Here is a 16190-nt window from a genome sequence, read left to right as displayed (position 1 = left end):
AGTCACCCTCAAGTCACTCAAACCCGGGAAGACCAAGACAAGGACAATTTTCGTGAGGGTTATGGACTTCAAAAATGCCACAAATAGTTGTCTGGAGAAACGAGCATGCTTACATGTGTGTTGGGTTATACGATGATACTGGAAAATGTATTAGTAGAATATCAGTTCACGTAACCAATACCAATGTGGGGATCGATAGTTACATTTGCCCTAATAGATAACTACATCATTTGCTTTTCTGCTTTTACCAAAAGTAGAGAGGACTCATGTATCTATCAATCAGGGTGGGTGTAAATAGTAGCTTCTGCAGAAAAAAAAAAAACAAAAAAAAAAAAAAATTGTATTGGATAAAGAGAAGTGAATTGGAACTGTGCAAGTAAGCAACAGATAATGCCCAAAAAACATAGGTTCAAAAACCCGCTCTTGTTTTTAAAAGCATGAACTGTTTATATAAAATGGTGAAAGCTAAATGGACCACTAAATTCAGGAAAGGCCCACATAAATTTGTATTACTGTTAGCCTGAAAGCCACAAACCTGGAAGAGCATATGATAGTGCATGGTTAATCCACCACCCATAAGCCTGACAATTTCAGTCAACCTCAAAATAATTTACAATAAATGAGTAGAAGAAAAAACAAGAAAGGAATTACTCACCACACATGCTGTTACGACTGATAGTCAATGTCCCAGCTGGGGATTGCATTGGAGCTCCTCCTAGTCGGTTCCATTCAACGAAAGGCTCTGCCTCAGCATTACCATATCCACTTGTCCAAGTAACCGTCATCTGAGTAAGAAAGAAACAATCAACTCAGAACACTAATATATACTTAATCAATCACTTAAGTCCAACAGAGAAAAGTCTAGAGAAGTAAAACACTGGGACAACCATGCCATCCCACATTTAGAAGATGGAAACTGAGCCCAGCTAAATTTGCGGGTGCAAAGAAAAGTGATTTTATTGTAGCATTCAACTGGAAGGGAAAATAGTGTGGATACATGTGGATATCTGATGACTGATAATTCAATCGGCCATTTTCAAATTTTGAAAAATCACGTAGCCAGTAAACTATTTCTGCATTTTATTTTGCAAGACCTCTCATACCATATAAAATTTTGTAATTTTACAAAACAAACATTTTCAAGCTGGAGCTCAGGCCTAGCACATTATCAGATCTTTGTCAATTACAAGAAAAGAAATTGAAAAGTTTCACCATAGATGGTTTCATCAACGATCATGTCAATATTTACACAAGCTACTTCTTTATTGGGCCTGAAGTCTGTCCCTGGCCCAGTTCTTTGCCATCATCATCATCATCCACACCTTATCCCAATTAATTGGGATCCGCTACATGAATACCATTCCACTCCATCAAGGGCCAGCCAGACCGTCAGTCAGACCATAGGTCATCAAGTCTTTTCTTATGGCTCATTTATTTATCTGGCCTGAAAATCAGGCAAGGCCCAAACTGCAGGCCTAAAAATTAGACCCCTGCCTGGCTTATGGGTCCTGGGATAGAAGCACAGCTCATTAACAGCCATAACATCAGTAAAAGGGTGGATAGGAAAATATATAGCCTTTTTCTGCTCGAAGCTTTGGTTAGACTGTCATTTTACAGATGGTTTCTGCTGAGATGATAAATTATACCATTCCATCCATGATCAACAGTGGTCAGGCTGCCACTATAAGATAGTAATAGCAGATTAAAGCAACTACATACCAGCATATGAAATTCATGTTTTAGCAGGTGGGAGCATCAATCCATAGTCGAGATGATCACACCAGATGGAGATATCGGCGCTATAATTGGTGAAATAAGAATAAGTTGGTAGAATAGGATGTTTATGCTTACGATATAACATGATGCATAGATCAGCATACAAATTGCCATTGTTAGAAAAGCCAGGGGTTTTGTGTTTTGGTAGGTAAGCCATAGACTCAACTAACCATAACTAAACCTTAGAATTCTTTGGTAAATCTTCTGTGAAGATCATATGACAGAGTTAGAAGTGGTACTCCTACACTTCATACTGTAAGGTAAGGCAAGGCTTAAAATATTGTAATAAACATATGAAATGGCTGTGTGAATTTATTGCAATACAACTCCACTACGATATAATAGCTTCCTATAGTATCAACCTTGGTACAATATTAAATTCCACCAAATATATCGAGGGAGGAATGTGCTGAAGATACATTCAGAAAATATTCCTTTTTATGTGACTGTATCGATGATACAAACTGATAGAAATGATACTTCTCGATATCACAGCACAAACTTCTGTATCTGATCACTAGATGAATGCATCACATACACTTCAACAGAGTATGATAAATTCCAATATTTTGAACCTTCATCTAAGATATAATGACTGGACTCGGTGGTTTGCTCCTTAGTTGCAGATGTTGAGAATAAAAACTGAACATTTTTTTCTAAACATCATTATTGTTTTTACATTTTCCATGTTACTCCTAGTGAGTTTAGCCCCATTCAAATAGTTCTGGAAAGTGGATTGTAATTCCCATCCGTAAAAAGGGGCTCACGTCATCTAGTTTATTATCTAAGTACCAATGTAGCACCATGTGCACTTGGAGATTCGAATCTGGTAAGAGTGACCCTGCCCTTCTATTCCCTTTGCGTTTCTTATTTTTAGTTGACTTAACATGGTATTAGAGCGATTAGATTGAATTTGACTTTGTTCATTTTGTTTATGCTATTACGATTTCTTCAATTATGCTCCATGTATAGATGCTTTGTCGAATCCATGCACACCAGAAATAGAAATCACTTTTAAAATTTTTGCTTTGTTTCCTCCTGAGTTTTCAACACTATTTTCATGGCGCACATCAACTGGTTTTTTATCAGGATGCTTATCTCAACATACCTGACATGGAGGATTTCAACTGGCACTTGAAATTTCTTTATGGCTCTTTTCTCGGTTCAACGCGCCTTGTTATTCGTTATCATGAGTGTGGTTCACCCATTTGTTGTGCAATGTTACACTTGTGTCTTTGAATGTTGCTGTCACTTTCTTGACCATTTTCTTTGAGATGATTTGCATATAAGTAATATTTTGATAGCTCAATGAATGTCCGGCTCAACCAAGGCCTACAATTTCTAGAGAAGAATAGTGTGCATTAAAAGCAAAGACTCAAGCTATAACTCAAGATCTTAACCTACAAAGATAAGTTTGAGGGAGAGTGTTAAGAATATGGAATCAACATTTCCTTCGTTATTGTGGTTATGTTTGTAATATTACTTTCTAGTGAATTTAGTCCCACGTCGATCTGATGTGGAATGTGGGTGGTGACTCCTATGTCTATAAAGGGGCTTAAGTCATCCAGTCTACTATCTAACTCAGTACCAACATAGCAGAATAATACCTTGTGCACCTAGGAGCTCTAACGTGATATGAGGGCGCCCAACCTTCTTTAATATATAAAGTAATTCTGTAATTAACATGTCTCTTAATCTTACTTTTAGTTTTCTCAAATGCACCAACCTTCTCCACAAGATACCGCTCCTGCTTCATAGGCATTTACACTGGCTCACCTTTTGAAATGGACACTTTGCTGCGCACACACTCAAAAATATGATCCCATTTCCCTTCACAGTTTGTGCAACTAAGGTTCACTCATTAATCTTATCTTTTTTCATTTATGTCAACTGTTTTCTATTTAGAAACTTTTTATGTGTATCATTTGGATACCTGTATTATTCACTGTATCCACATAACCTCCGTTGTTTAGTTCTCCAACCTCCATGAACGTTGACATCTTGGATATCTTGTCATGAATTTGTGAACTTCATTCCAATTTTTGTGTTGTATTTTATTATAGTTGTAGGGAAGTTTCTTAATGGACACTTCAGATGAGCACTGAGATTGTACACGTATTGTGCTATGTATTCCATCACCTCAGCCAATCACTGTTACCAAGATTGGATTCAGGCATTATTCGTGACAAATTTGTATGTCTGTTGTGAAACACTCGCCTGCGAGCAGGACTGCACATTCCGTGCATGGCATCCATCCCTTGCATCAGATGTGTGACCCTCAGGTGCCAAAAAATCAGGCAGAATCAAAACTCACTAGGGCAACACAGGAAACAAGGGGGGATAAGACACCCACCGTGTTGTGTATGTAGAAACAAGGGTCAGATGAAATTTACTCAACCCCATCCACCCCCCGCGTGCGTGCGCCTCTCTCTCTCTCTCTCAATCATGAGAAGCTAACTCAAACACGATATGATTATGATAGTGATAATTTCTGTACATTCACATTAAATTGCCATTCCCATTGGCTAAAGACATGGATTTCCTTCTTCACTAGTTATTTCACTGTGACAAGATTAAGGGTGATGAATCAATTGTGCCTTTAATACTGAATAGGTTTAACTATATTCAATGAATAGTGTTGCTGGCATATGGTTGAGAATTCCCACGACAATGTCATCATGAGCTAGAGTGCTACCATAACCTCAAAAAAATAAAAATAAACGAAAATCCTAAACCAAAAACTCTAAACCGCATGTGAGATGTTTACAATACTCACACCTCTACACACGATACAGGTACCAGCCTAGCGTGAGTGTAGGACATCCAAACTGTTCATCTGGTAGGTACGATTGTGTTGAACTGCACACAGATCAGGCTGATCAACTCATCAGGTTGGCCACACAAGTACAAAGACAATGGACAGTATGAAAAAGAAAAACTTGCCCATTGCTTTCTTGTATTTTTCACCTACCTGATGAGTTGACCTGACTATTTTCAGGCCGGGTCATCTAAATGGTGGTTCCCACCCAATACCCGTCTTGATTTCCTGGGTAGGCTGATGGCATGGTTGTTCATGTGCACAAAATTCATCAGAACAAGGAGTAAACATCCAGCGAAGCAGGAAGCAACGAGTTCTCTCTATTCTCTACACCTACTGTTGGGTAGTTATAAATAAATAAAAGTTTAAAATGAAAGAGATATATACTTACTTCATTCCATGACTTTCCTTGAGCTAAACGTGGATAAAGAGGTGCCTTTGGATTGGCAAAAACTACTGCATTCGAGACAGCTATCAGCTTCGGCTGTTATTTCAAACACAGATTAGATTTGAAGTAAGTGCTGACTCAATTGAAAACAACATCTTCATCCATGACTGACAAGAGCAAAACACAATGATACACATTCATGACATTTAAGTGAAATTGACAACGATTGTCATGTCAAAAGAAGTAGGAACAAATAGACAAGACATAAACCATACATTTTAGGGCTGCAACTTGAGTTCAGATCAAACGGAACCCCTTTGAACCAACCCGAGTTCAGGTCAGGTTCTCAAGGTCCTCAGGACCAGTTCAGGTTGGAAAACGCCAACCCAGTTTGGTTTGGATTGAGCAAATTCAGGTCAGGTCGGGTCAGGTCAGGTCAGGTTGAATCAGGTTGAGCATGGAGGAACTTCGATTGGGTTCAGGTTGGGCATCTCAGGTTGGAATTCGGGTCAGGTGGGCTTGCGGGTTGGGCTCTCTAGACGTTGGGTTGACCCACAACCCAACCCAACCTCAAGTTGTACCCCTAATATTTTTAAATACCAAGAACCCACATTTCGCCACCAGAAAAGGCAGTTGCACTTACACGTGAAGATTATTCAAATTTTCCTCAGATTTGGGAACGATTAAAGGAAGAGAAATACACAGGTGCAGTAGGCCCCACCGTATATGGTCCTGGCCTGAAAATCAGGATAGTCAATGCATGGCTAAAAAGTTGAACAATGGTCCACAGTCACTGCATGCATCACCTGATTTTCTGGCCACAGCATATAAACAGTTAGGCTCATATGACGAACAGCCCAGATGTTGCACGGACATGCCATGGTGGGGCCCATCTTGAGCAGCCTAGCATGGCTCTTAAGAGAATAAGATTGAAGTGTATTACTTCATGGACGTACAGTTGAGAGTCCACCAGAAAATAATGCAAAAGAGAAGTCTGCTCTTTGGTTGATCAACTGAAGCTTCAACAACCCCATCCCTGTCGAAATGTAGTTTGGACTAGAGTAATTTGCAAATTGGAACTGCACGATAAATAAAATACTTCAATATTCATATTCATAAACTACTCTCTTCAAAGAAAAACAGCCTGTTAGTTCCTGATAGCACAAACCTTAATAGGTGCGGTACATAATAGTGGAGGTTGATCTCTCAGATTTTCAGGCATGCAGATGGAAGAACTGAAAATTTTAGAATGATACCTTCAATCATTATATTAAGAACATTAAAAAATCAAGAATAGCTCCAATTATAGAATCCATCTATTACTCTTTGCAACTTCAGATCTAAGGTGAGATTTGATCAAAGATAGTCCTCACCTTTTTCAGGAGGCAAGCAAGTTCAATGAGTACATAACAGTGGGGGCCAATGTTTAGTGCTACAGGCCAATGAATCTGATGGCCCCACCATGGGTAGAACATGACCCAAAGATCTCCGAGATTGGAAGTTCCTATTCATCCAATCTTCAGTCATTTTTCAGTTGAATGTGGCCAGTTGATGTATTTCTCTTCTGAACCATCTACTTGCTGGCCTCCAATTGAAGGTTTAGAATCGTCTGATTGAAAAAATAAAATTCAGGGAAATGCTCTATACACAGAAGATCCGATCAGATCAATGCCCATGATCCCACAACCAACAAATACAGCTTAAGGAACCAAGAATACTATGCATCCTCAGCTCAGAGATGACGTAATACATCATTTCCAAAAAATGAATGCAGTCATTACCTGAAATTTGAGGGAGAGAAAACTCCAATCCAGTCATCATTTGAAGGGTTAGGGCAACTAAACTGCAAGTTCACCCATTCAGAGTTTCCCCCCTGAAACGAATGAACAAACTCATGTGTAAGGGGAAAAAAAAAATTCTATCACGCATCCAATAACCGGAATGCAGTGACCGATACCAAAAAATTAAAAATGAGTAGCAGAATCGGACAATTTGCATTCCTCCATGCAAGCAGCCAAATTCTATCAGTTGTGAAAAACTGCTTAATTACCACTTTGGTTTTATGAACTAACTTTCAAAATACCATGTGCGTCATCATTGAAGATGTACATGAGACAACAACCAAATATAAAAAGAAAGTTACAAGCATGCCTTCCAAACATTAACTTAGAAAAATGTGTTGGTGTTGGACATGGGTATCACACAAAACCTAACTCAATGACGCATCTCAAAAGCCTTATAAGCTCCTTTTACTGTGGAAGAAATCAGATTGGCCGTGGATTCCTTAGGCAGTGACAAGGCTCCAGGCCTCGACGGTTTCCCCATTTGCTTCTATATATTTTTCTGGGAGGTCATCAAAGAAGATATTCTGTTATTTTTCAACGAGTTTCATGAAAGGGGTAGATTGTCTAAAGGTTTGGGGGCCTCCTTCATTGCGCTTATCCCAAAAGTTCCGAGTGCAAGTTCATCAATTTTAGACCCATCACTCTATTAGGGGGGCCTTATAAAATTCTGGCGAAAGTCATGGCTTTCCAATTGAAGATGGTCATCAGGAATATTATATTAGGTCATTAGAGTGCGTTCATTCCGGGAAGACAGATTATTGACTGTGCACTCATTGCTAATGAATGCTTGGATTCTGGCCACAAAGATAGTTCTAAGTCTATTTTTTGTAAACTGGACATTGAAAAGGCTTACGACAATGTGGACTGGGATTTTTTGCAATACATGATGAGGCGTTTGGGCTTTGGAGAGATGGCGTGGGTGGATTGGAGAATGTCTAGGGTCGGCCTACTTCTTCATCCTCCTAAATGGGACCCCGAAAGGATTCTTTAGGAGCTCTAGAGGCATTCGTCAAGGTGATCCGCTATCTCCCTTCCTCTTTCTCATTGTGGGAGAAGCCTTTTCCAGAATGATTCAGTCAGGCCAAGAGGCAAGCATTCTAGGCGGTATCAAAGTGAGAGGTATGTCTTCCCCAATATCTCATATATAGTATGCAGATGATACTCTGATTTTCAGCGAAGCAGATCCTATTAAGGTTGGTAACTTACACACTACGATTCTTTGCTTTGAGGTCGTATGGGGCTTAAGGATCAATTTGGCAAAATCTAAGATGTTCAGGGTAAATTTGAAGGATGAGGAGGTTAGCGATTTTGCTGATTTTTTCGGTTGCTCTCCAATCTCATTTCCTATCTTCTACGTCGGCCTTCCCTTATGCTTGGGCGCGCCCCCTAAATCCCTTTGGGATAAGGTTATCAACAGGTTCGAAAGTTACCTAGCAAGATGGAAATGTAGATATCTTTCCTTAGGTGGCCGCCTCACCCTTATTAAAGCAGCTCTTTCAAACCTGCCTTTATATTTCATGTCCCTTTTCAGATGTCCAGCCCCTGTTTTGGCTAATCTTGAAAGATTAAGGCAGGATTTCCTTTGGCATGGCAAGGAAGAGAAAAAGAAGTTCCATCTTGTTCAATGGCAGCAGGTTTGTAAGCAATTCAAGGATGGCGGAGCGGGGATTAAAGATCTCAAGAGGATGAATGGGGCTCTCCTAGGGAAATGGATTTGGAGACTTGGCACCAAGGGTGATAGTCTTTGGATTAAGATTATCAAAGGGAAATACGGCAGGTCCTTTGGTGGTTGGTGGACCAAGGACTCTTCTCGCTATAGGGCTTCGGCCCTTTGGAATGGGATCTCTTCTTTGAAAAAGGAGGTCCTTAAAGGTATCGGTTTTGTTCTAGGTAAAGGAGAAAACATCCGGTATTGGGAAGACATTTGGGTGGGAGATGCGCCTTTGAAAGATGACTTTTCGAATATTTTTCGTCTTGCCTCTAATCCCGCTATCCCAGTTGCAAGCTGCTTCTCTATTGTGGCTAAGAAAATTGAGTGGATCGTGAGCTGCAGGAGGAATCTTCATGATTGGGAGGTTGAAGAGTATGCGAGTCTCCTTGAGCGTATTTATAGGGTCATTCCGGATATCGATTCCCTAGACAGATTATTCTAGAAGGCGAACAAATCCAGTACTTTCTCAGTTAAATCTTTTTACGCCTTGCTGGATCATGAGCGGCCCCTTTTGATAATATCTATCATCTCTGGAAATATTTGGTCCCTCCTAAACACGCCGCCTTTGGGTGGTTGGTGGGGATCAAGAGGATCCTCACGGTGGACAATTTGAGAAAAAGGGGGATGCCCATTGTTAATGTCTGCCTTTGTTGTATGAAGAATGAAGAATCGATCGATCATCTGTTCATTTTCTGTCCTTTTACCATTCGGATTTGGTCTGAATTTCTCAACTGCTTCAATTTAAAATGGTGCTTTCCCGGCTCGGTGTGTCATCTCCTTAAAGCTTGGCATGGGGTAAGATTGGGCAAGCAAAAGACGTGCTTATGGAGAATGGCCATCATTGCGATTTGGTAGTTGATTTGGGAAGAAAGAAACAGTAGATGCTTCAGGGACATTTCAAACTTGGATGCAGTTATAGCTAGCAAGGCTAAGCGGTTAATGATTGAATGGGCTGTCTTTGTAGCGGGCCTAAAGGATTGTGATTTTCTTTTTCTTAGAGTCTAGTAGAGATTGCTCTCTCGGCGATCTCTCTATTCTCCTTCGCTTTGTATTCCCTTTTCTTTCCTTTTATCAATATATCTCGTGACTTCTCAAAAAAAAAAAAAATTGACACGTCTATATAGCTTACATCGTCATCTAAGCCTTATCCCAGTTAATTAGGGTCGGGTACATGAATCCTTTTCCACCATTCCACTCTATCAAGGGCCAGACCTTCAATTGGACCATAAGTCATCAAGTCTTTTCTTGTTACCTCCATCCACGTCCTTTCCGGCCTTTTCCCATGCCCTTTTAGAGCCTTCAACTTGTACCTACTCACTCCTACAGCGGTCCTTGGTGTTTATTACACATGACCATCTAAGTCTATTTTCCCTAATCTTATTACCTATTGGGCCTTCCCCATGCAATCTGTCATCTTCTTGAGCTTGTTTATTGCATTCTACGCCATCTCAAGATTGCTCCTCGATGTGGTCTTTTCTATTCTAGTCATGGTCATTTAATGATCAGTGGCTTCTATGACGCAAATTGGGCAGGATCACCTTCTTATCATTTGTCCACTGCAGGCTATAGCACAATTGTTAGCGTCAATCTTGTCACATGGAAAAGCAAGAAACAATCTGTGGTGGCTCGCTCTTCCGTTGAAGCTAGATATTGTGACATGGCTTGTGCTGCGTGTGAGCTAATTTGCATAATATCAATTATTTGAGATATGAGATTCACAACTTTTTCTATACATCTGCATTATGATTATTGCGTTGATATTCATATTGCATCCAATCATGTTTTTCATGAATAGACAAAATACGAGGAGTTCAACTTCATTTTCTTGGGGCAAAAGTTATGGCCAAAACTTCTCTCTCAAAAAAGAACAAGTTACAGCCAAAATTCACATATGCCATTTGTTTTTTTTTTCTTCTGAAAACCAATATGCTGATATTCTCACTAAGGCCATCCCATCTATTTGTATAAGCAATATTATTAGAAAGCTTGGCATGTATGATATCCAGGAACCCACTTGAAGTGGAGTGTAAGAGAGTACACCATTTCAAGTGTACATGAGGTGTACCTTCTGGTGGAGCACATTATTCCATTGTCCTCAAATCCATTACAGCTTAAGGAGATCTAATGTATCCTTGGGGATTACATTGCATTTACTTCCATTCTTATCTTTGTAAGCTTGAATCTACTATAAATAAAGATCTTCCATTAGATTAAGGATGCCAAAACATCTTCTCTTCTTTATGTTTCTTCTCTCCTTTCCCTTTTTTTCTCTTATTCTACATTTTGAGAAAGAAAAAAAATAAAAAAAATCTAGGCTTAAGAGATTAACAAAACCATACAATCAAGCTTCCTCTAAAACCTATTTGCTCATTTTAGAAAAAGAAAATGATCAAATGGTAAAATAAATGAATAAGTCATCCTAACTACTAATTGTGTTAGAATTTTTATAGATAAAGATTGATCATGCCTAGAATGAGATAAACGGAACTCCACAACATGAATAAAAGTTGCATCCAAATATTACACCTATGCTCAAAACATGTATGTACTAGAGCATTTATGTATATATGTGTATCTGTATAGGATATGAGCCCATACGTATATGCATATAGGCATGATGAATTTATATAAATTTAACCATATGCGCCCAAGTATGTATTGTTGTGGGAATGCATATGAATGATGCTGAGATTCTAGTTTGAATATGTTAAAAATAAGATCATGAAGAAAGAAATGGAGACAAGAAACCCAAAAAATAGTTAATATTGAAAGATTACCGTCAATCCAAGAACAAGAGGAGAGGCATTGACATAAGCCAAGTCATGAAGAGCAAATGTAGCCTTATGAATAGCGACATTTGAAAGAGGCTGCTCTCCATTTGGCCGTGGCTCGCCAAAACACACAAGTGTGCCCAACAAAACTCCCAACACAATCAACCCACATAATCTCATCATACCAAAACCTACAACCAATCAAAAAAGAAGATTCATTCAAATGAACCCATAACTCACAACTCTTTAAAAAATTTACTAAAAAATGTGATCATGTCGACATCAGTAAACATCATTGATCCAATAACAAGAGAATCACACCAAACTTTGGTAATACCTTCATGCCTTCGTCCACCACATCAACAAAAGTGTGTGCATATTAGCGCAAGGAGAATAGAATATAATTCCCGCAAGTTCTTTATTTCATCAATAAGATTCTATTCATTCAAAAAGCAAAAATAAAGGGCAAGTGGGAAAGACCTCCACATATAACACACAACAATACAAAAAAATAAAAAAAATAAATCTAACATCACCCAAAGCGAAAATGCACCTGAATAATCACAGCACAAACAGAAAAGGCACCAAGCCTACTTGTGCTACCCTCTTTCCCTGAGGATCTCCACACACAGATTGCTACTAACAGACCCACTTTCAGACAAAAGGTCTGCCTCTGCATTTGCTTCTCGACAGATGCTAGAGAAGGACAATGTACGTAGATCTCAGATCAATAACCTCAATCATCTTGGCAAGCCTCTGAGGGTGGTGTCCACCCTCAGCCCAAGCATCGTGTTGGAATAGAGTATTATTGTATTGGAATAGGAGATTCCCGTAGTTTATTATTGCATTTTCATATTCTTTGTAATTAATATTGAACCCAATCAAGCGTTTTGTGGAGAATAGAGTATTTCCCATAATTCATTTTTTTCCTGTTGTTTTCAGGCATATGAGAAAAATGGATGGTTAGGAAGAAAATCATGAATCGAGTATGCATGTGGCCCACCTGATGAGTGGATTAGCCTGCCTTTCCAGTCAGTCAGAGCATGTTAACTTTGAGCCCAATGCCTGTAAGGCTGTGCCACACTCATATACAGCAGTTCACCACTTCAATCTCTCCTCACATGAATCGCACTAGCAAAATTCATAAAGAAATGACACCAAAATCCACATCATAAGAAGTTCAATCTGGAATTTTGCTTGGGAGCCAGGGGGAGGGAGCAAGGGAGATAGATCTTTTATTCATTTTTATTTTTATTTTGAAAGATGAGACTGAGTCCTCACAAAACTATGAAAGAAAGCTATTTTTTACATAGGTTTTCTAATTAGATACGAAAAAATCTGAAGAACAATAGAACAAAATCTTCATGAATAAATTAATTGAGAGAGAGATGCAACTGCGAACAGCACCTTGCAGAAGTTATATGAAGTACAGTCCCGACCATACACGTTTCCAACGCATATAGACCACTGACATGCTTGTCCAGTAAATACAAAAGGCCATGGCCCCAAATATTGCATAAATTGGAAAAGTCGTCATCGTTGCCAGTTTACCTTGCTAAATTAGGATTGCGGTTCCTTTTCTTTTCAGATTTATGTAAACCATCCACTTGCAGCTAGCAATGAATGGCCAACAGAGCTGACCTCCATGTCATTTCAGTTACAGCCATCCATCCACATGATTAATCGGATAAATCAATGGTCCGGATCACCGCAAACAAGTGTCATCCTTACAATGAACATGTCCCAAGACCGCATGGAACACAACGGAGCATGCATCATAGTCAGATTTTCAACCCAAAATTTTTTTTTCCAAAAACCATAAAATTCCTACTTTTGATATTATGTTCCATCCATAAAAATCTATAAGAGCTAAAAGAGAAGGAAAACACAACTTCTTCCCAGAGAACTACATTCAAAGTACGGAAATCCGTACGATGAGCACCATGAACATGACTCGTAGTAAGATTTCCAAACCCCGGAAAAAAAATCAAATTCATCCAAAACCCATGTCTAAATAATAATAAATAAATCCTACTTAGATATGAAGTTCTATCCATATAAATCTAAAAGAGCTATAAACAAACCACAATGTCTTCACAGAACAATATTCAAAGGGGACCAAAATGTCACGGAAACCATAAATTTCTACCTTTGATCTGATGTTCTAACCACATACAGCTGATCAAATCAAGAAGACAGCACTTGGGTATTCAAGAAATGCTGACCTTCCACATACAGCTGATCAAATCAAGAAGACACCACTTTGGCAGCTGATCAAATCAAGAAGACAGCACTTTGGGTATTCAAGGAATACTGACCTTCCTTACAGTAGAACCTTCGATTTGCAGGTAGGCCCCACAGAAAAGTGAAATCCAAAAGCACCCAAGACCAGCAAAACAACGATCTCCTTCTTAAACTCAAAAGAAGAATCCTAAAAGTACTGTTGCTTTTCAAAGGACCGAAATTATCTATAACTCTTCTTTTACGTGCTGCGTAGAACACCGAAGCTGACATGCTTGTCCAGTAAATGCAAAAGGCCACCTTATCATAATCCAATGCTCACCTTATTATATATGTAGAATCCACTCCACCCATCAGGTTCTAGCCTCAATTATAAGTTCTGGATTAAAATATAAAAGTTATAAACACCATATGTCGGCCACACCACAAGTAACACGCAAAACTCGCGTCCGTACTGTATCCTAACCATCGAATCCTTGGCTTCAAAAACAAACGGCTATCAAAAGAAGACCAAGCTACGGATGTTTTGGACCATCCGATAGGATTCATATCCATAATGAAAGCCATATAGTGGATGGTGAACATAATGGACGGTCGAGATCGATAGATTGAACCATAAATATGTCTTCATGAAAAAGAAGCGCTAATAAAATACACTCATAATTCATGAGCATTGGATTATTTCTCCATATTAATTAGATTCTCTCACCCAAGATTCGGGACAATAATGGCATCTTAAATGGAATTATTCCGGCAGCAGGTTTCCCGCGATGCGTTGTATTTGCAGGGTACGTCAGAGCTATAGCTGTTGGATATGGGGTCGTGCTTCACTGATCCAACCGTTAATATGATGGACCTCATCGTAGATTGGGGATACCCAGAAACTGAAATAATAAAATTCCTTTTTTATTAAGTTCTTTTACTTTGAATGTGAACCGTTTATGAACCGTTATTTGTGGGCCATGTTCAGAATCTTCTAATCCTAGAGATGTTCAAGGAATCCACCGTAAGGGCCTGTTTGGGCGGTGGGATTAGAAGGGTTCAGGTGGGATGGGATTCAAAAACCATAATTATTACCCATAGTAGGGATTGTGTCATGGATAAGATTAATTCCATACTTTGTTGGTAATAGGGTGGTGCATTGAATGGATATACCCACCATCATTTGAAATTGAGAATAACATACATGTGTTATATCTAAACTGTTCATTTGTTTTGTAACCTCATTTTATGACATGGACCTAAAAATGAGGAAGATCCAAAACTTCTGTGGCCCCAGAGGTGTTTTCAACAGTAAGTATTCAATCCCCGTTGCTTTCTATGGTGGGGTCCACTTGAGCTTTAGATTTACATGTTTTTTTGGCCCATGCTCTAAAATAATCTTGAAAAATGGGTGGACGGTGTGGATATAGCCCACACATTATGGTAGGACCTACACAACTTGCTAACATTGAGTGAAATTGGCACGGACCGATGCAACTCCATCTACAGCTTTTCCATTCTTCCCGAACATAAAGTGGAATTGGCATAAGACCAGGTGCAATTCCATCCTACCTGATCCCTTCTAATCCCACTGCCCAAACACGCCCTAAGATTTGTTTATTGTCAAACCCATTGAAATATCGCTCCATATCTAGCGGTGATAAGTCCATCCTTAACTATTTATTGGGATTTATTGTAGCAAACGGATGCAGAATTCCTGCTAAGCCTTATGCGGCAAGTTTCTGCGATGTAAAATTAGGTGAGCCCACCATGATGTTTGTTCTAAATCCACCCTGTCCAGCCTATGGGGTCAAAAATGAGCCAGATCCAAGACTCAAGTGGGCTCAAAACATGAGGATTGAATGTCTACCGTTGAAATATTTGTGGGGCCATGGAAGTTTTTAGTCAGGATACTATTTGTTTTCTTCATTTCATCCCAACAATAATGAAGTTATGAACGGAATGGATGGAATGTAAACTTCACTTTCGAACCGTGGATGTTTTGAATGATAAAAATTCCCCCGCCCACCTTTTCCTTCATTGCGGCCCACTTGAGTCTTGGATCCTACTTACTTTTGATCTCAAATACTAAAATGAGCTTACAAAACATATGGACAGGTAGGTTTCTCACAAACATACCGGTTGACCCTACCTAGGTTTTCAGCGCAAGAACTTGGCCGTAGGAAATCCATGTCCATAGGAAATTTGCGTCCATAGTAAGCCCCTCCCATGGATTCTTGAGGCATATAGACCTCAGGTATCACCCACCAATTTCATTTGCCCAAAAGAAACCTTAATTGGAAAAGTAGACCTTAGGTTGTACTGATGAACCCAAAAAGGCCAAAATACCTCTATTTTTTTCACGTGCTTACCCTAATAAGCAAGGGTATTTTGGTCAAAATACTAGCATCCGATCCCTAAAAGGTTGCTTTTCGCAAAATAAGTTTCCGGATAGAAAAAATAAAAAAGGCATCATACAGACTCGTCTATAACTCTAATTATTTCCCCTCCCATGAGGCTTTGGTAGTCCATGAACTATCCTAATTTGTAGTCCGGACCACTGTTTGTCAGATATCTATCTTGTTCTGTTTGCAAGATCATTTGAGGACATGCTATAAAATAAAATATAAAAAAAAAAAAAAAACGGACAAGATTGAAG

The 16190-nt window shown here is 39.2% G+C and overlaps 1 protein-coding gene across 4 annotated transcripts in view; it reads right to left on the bottom strand.

The window, feature by feature from the left end:
* Window positions 1–13775, bottom strand: part of LOC131219340 (probable inactive purple acid phosphatase 1) — a 41797-nt gene extending 28022 nt beyond the window's left edge. For 2 of the 4 annotated variants that reach the window (XM_058214427.1, XM_058214428.1), the window contains exons 1-7: window positions 13458–13592; window positions 11315–11499; window positions 6764–6855; window positions 6151–6217; window positions 5939–6061; window positions 4986–5078; window positions 656–785 (exon numbers count right to left, since the gene is read on the bottom strand). In XM_058214427.1, coding sequence (XP_058070410.1) covers window positions 656–785; window positions 4986–5078; window positions 5939–6061; window positions 6151–6217; window positions 6764–6855; window positions 11315–11499; window positions 13458–13482 — 715 coding nt within the window. In that variant the 5' untranslated portion in view covers window positions 13483–13592. Of the gene's footprint in view, window positions 1–655; window positions 786–4985; window positions 5079–5938; window positions 6062–6150; window positions 6218–6763; window positions 6856–11314; window positions 11500–13457 lie in introns of all 4 variants that reach the window. The other 2 variants (XM_058214430.1, XM_058214431.1) reach the window with 2 other exon arrangements.
* Between the last annotated feature and the right edge of the window lie 2415 nt (window positions 13776–16190).

The sequence above is a fragment of the Magnolia sinica genome, chromosome 11 (genome assembly GCF_029962835.1).
Source record: "Magnolia sinica isolate HGM2019 chromosome 11, MsV1, whole genome shotgun sequence".
NCBI classification, from domain to species: domain Eukaryota; kingdom Viridiplantae; phylum Streptophyta; class Magnoliopsida; order Magnoliales; family Magnoliaceae; genus Magnolia; species Magnolia sinica.
The sequence above is the reverse complement of the archived record's forward strand: the minus strand, read 5'-3'. Positions and strand labels throughout refer to the sequence as shown.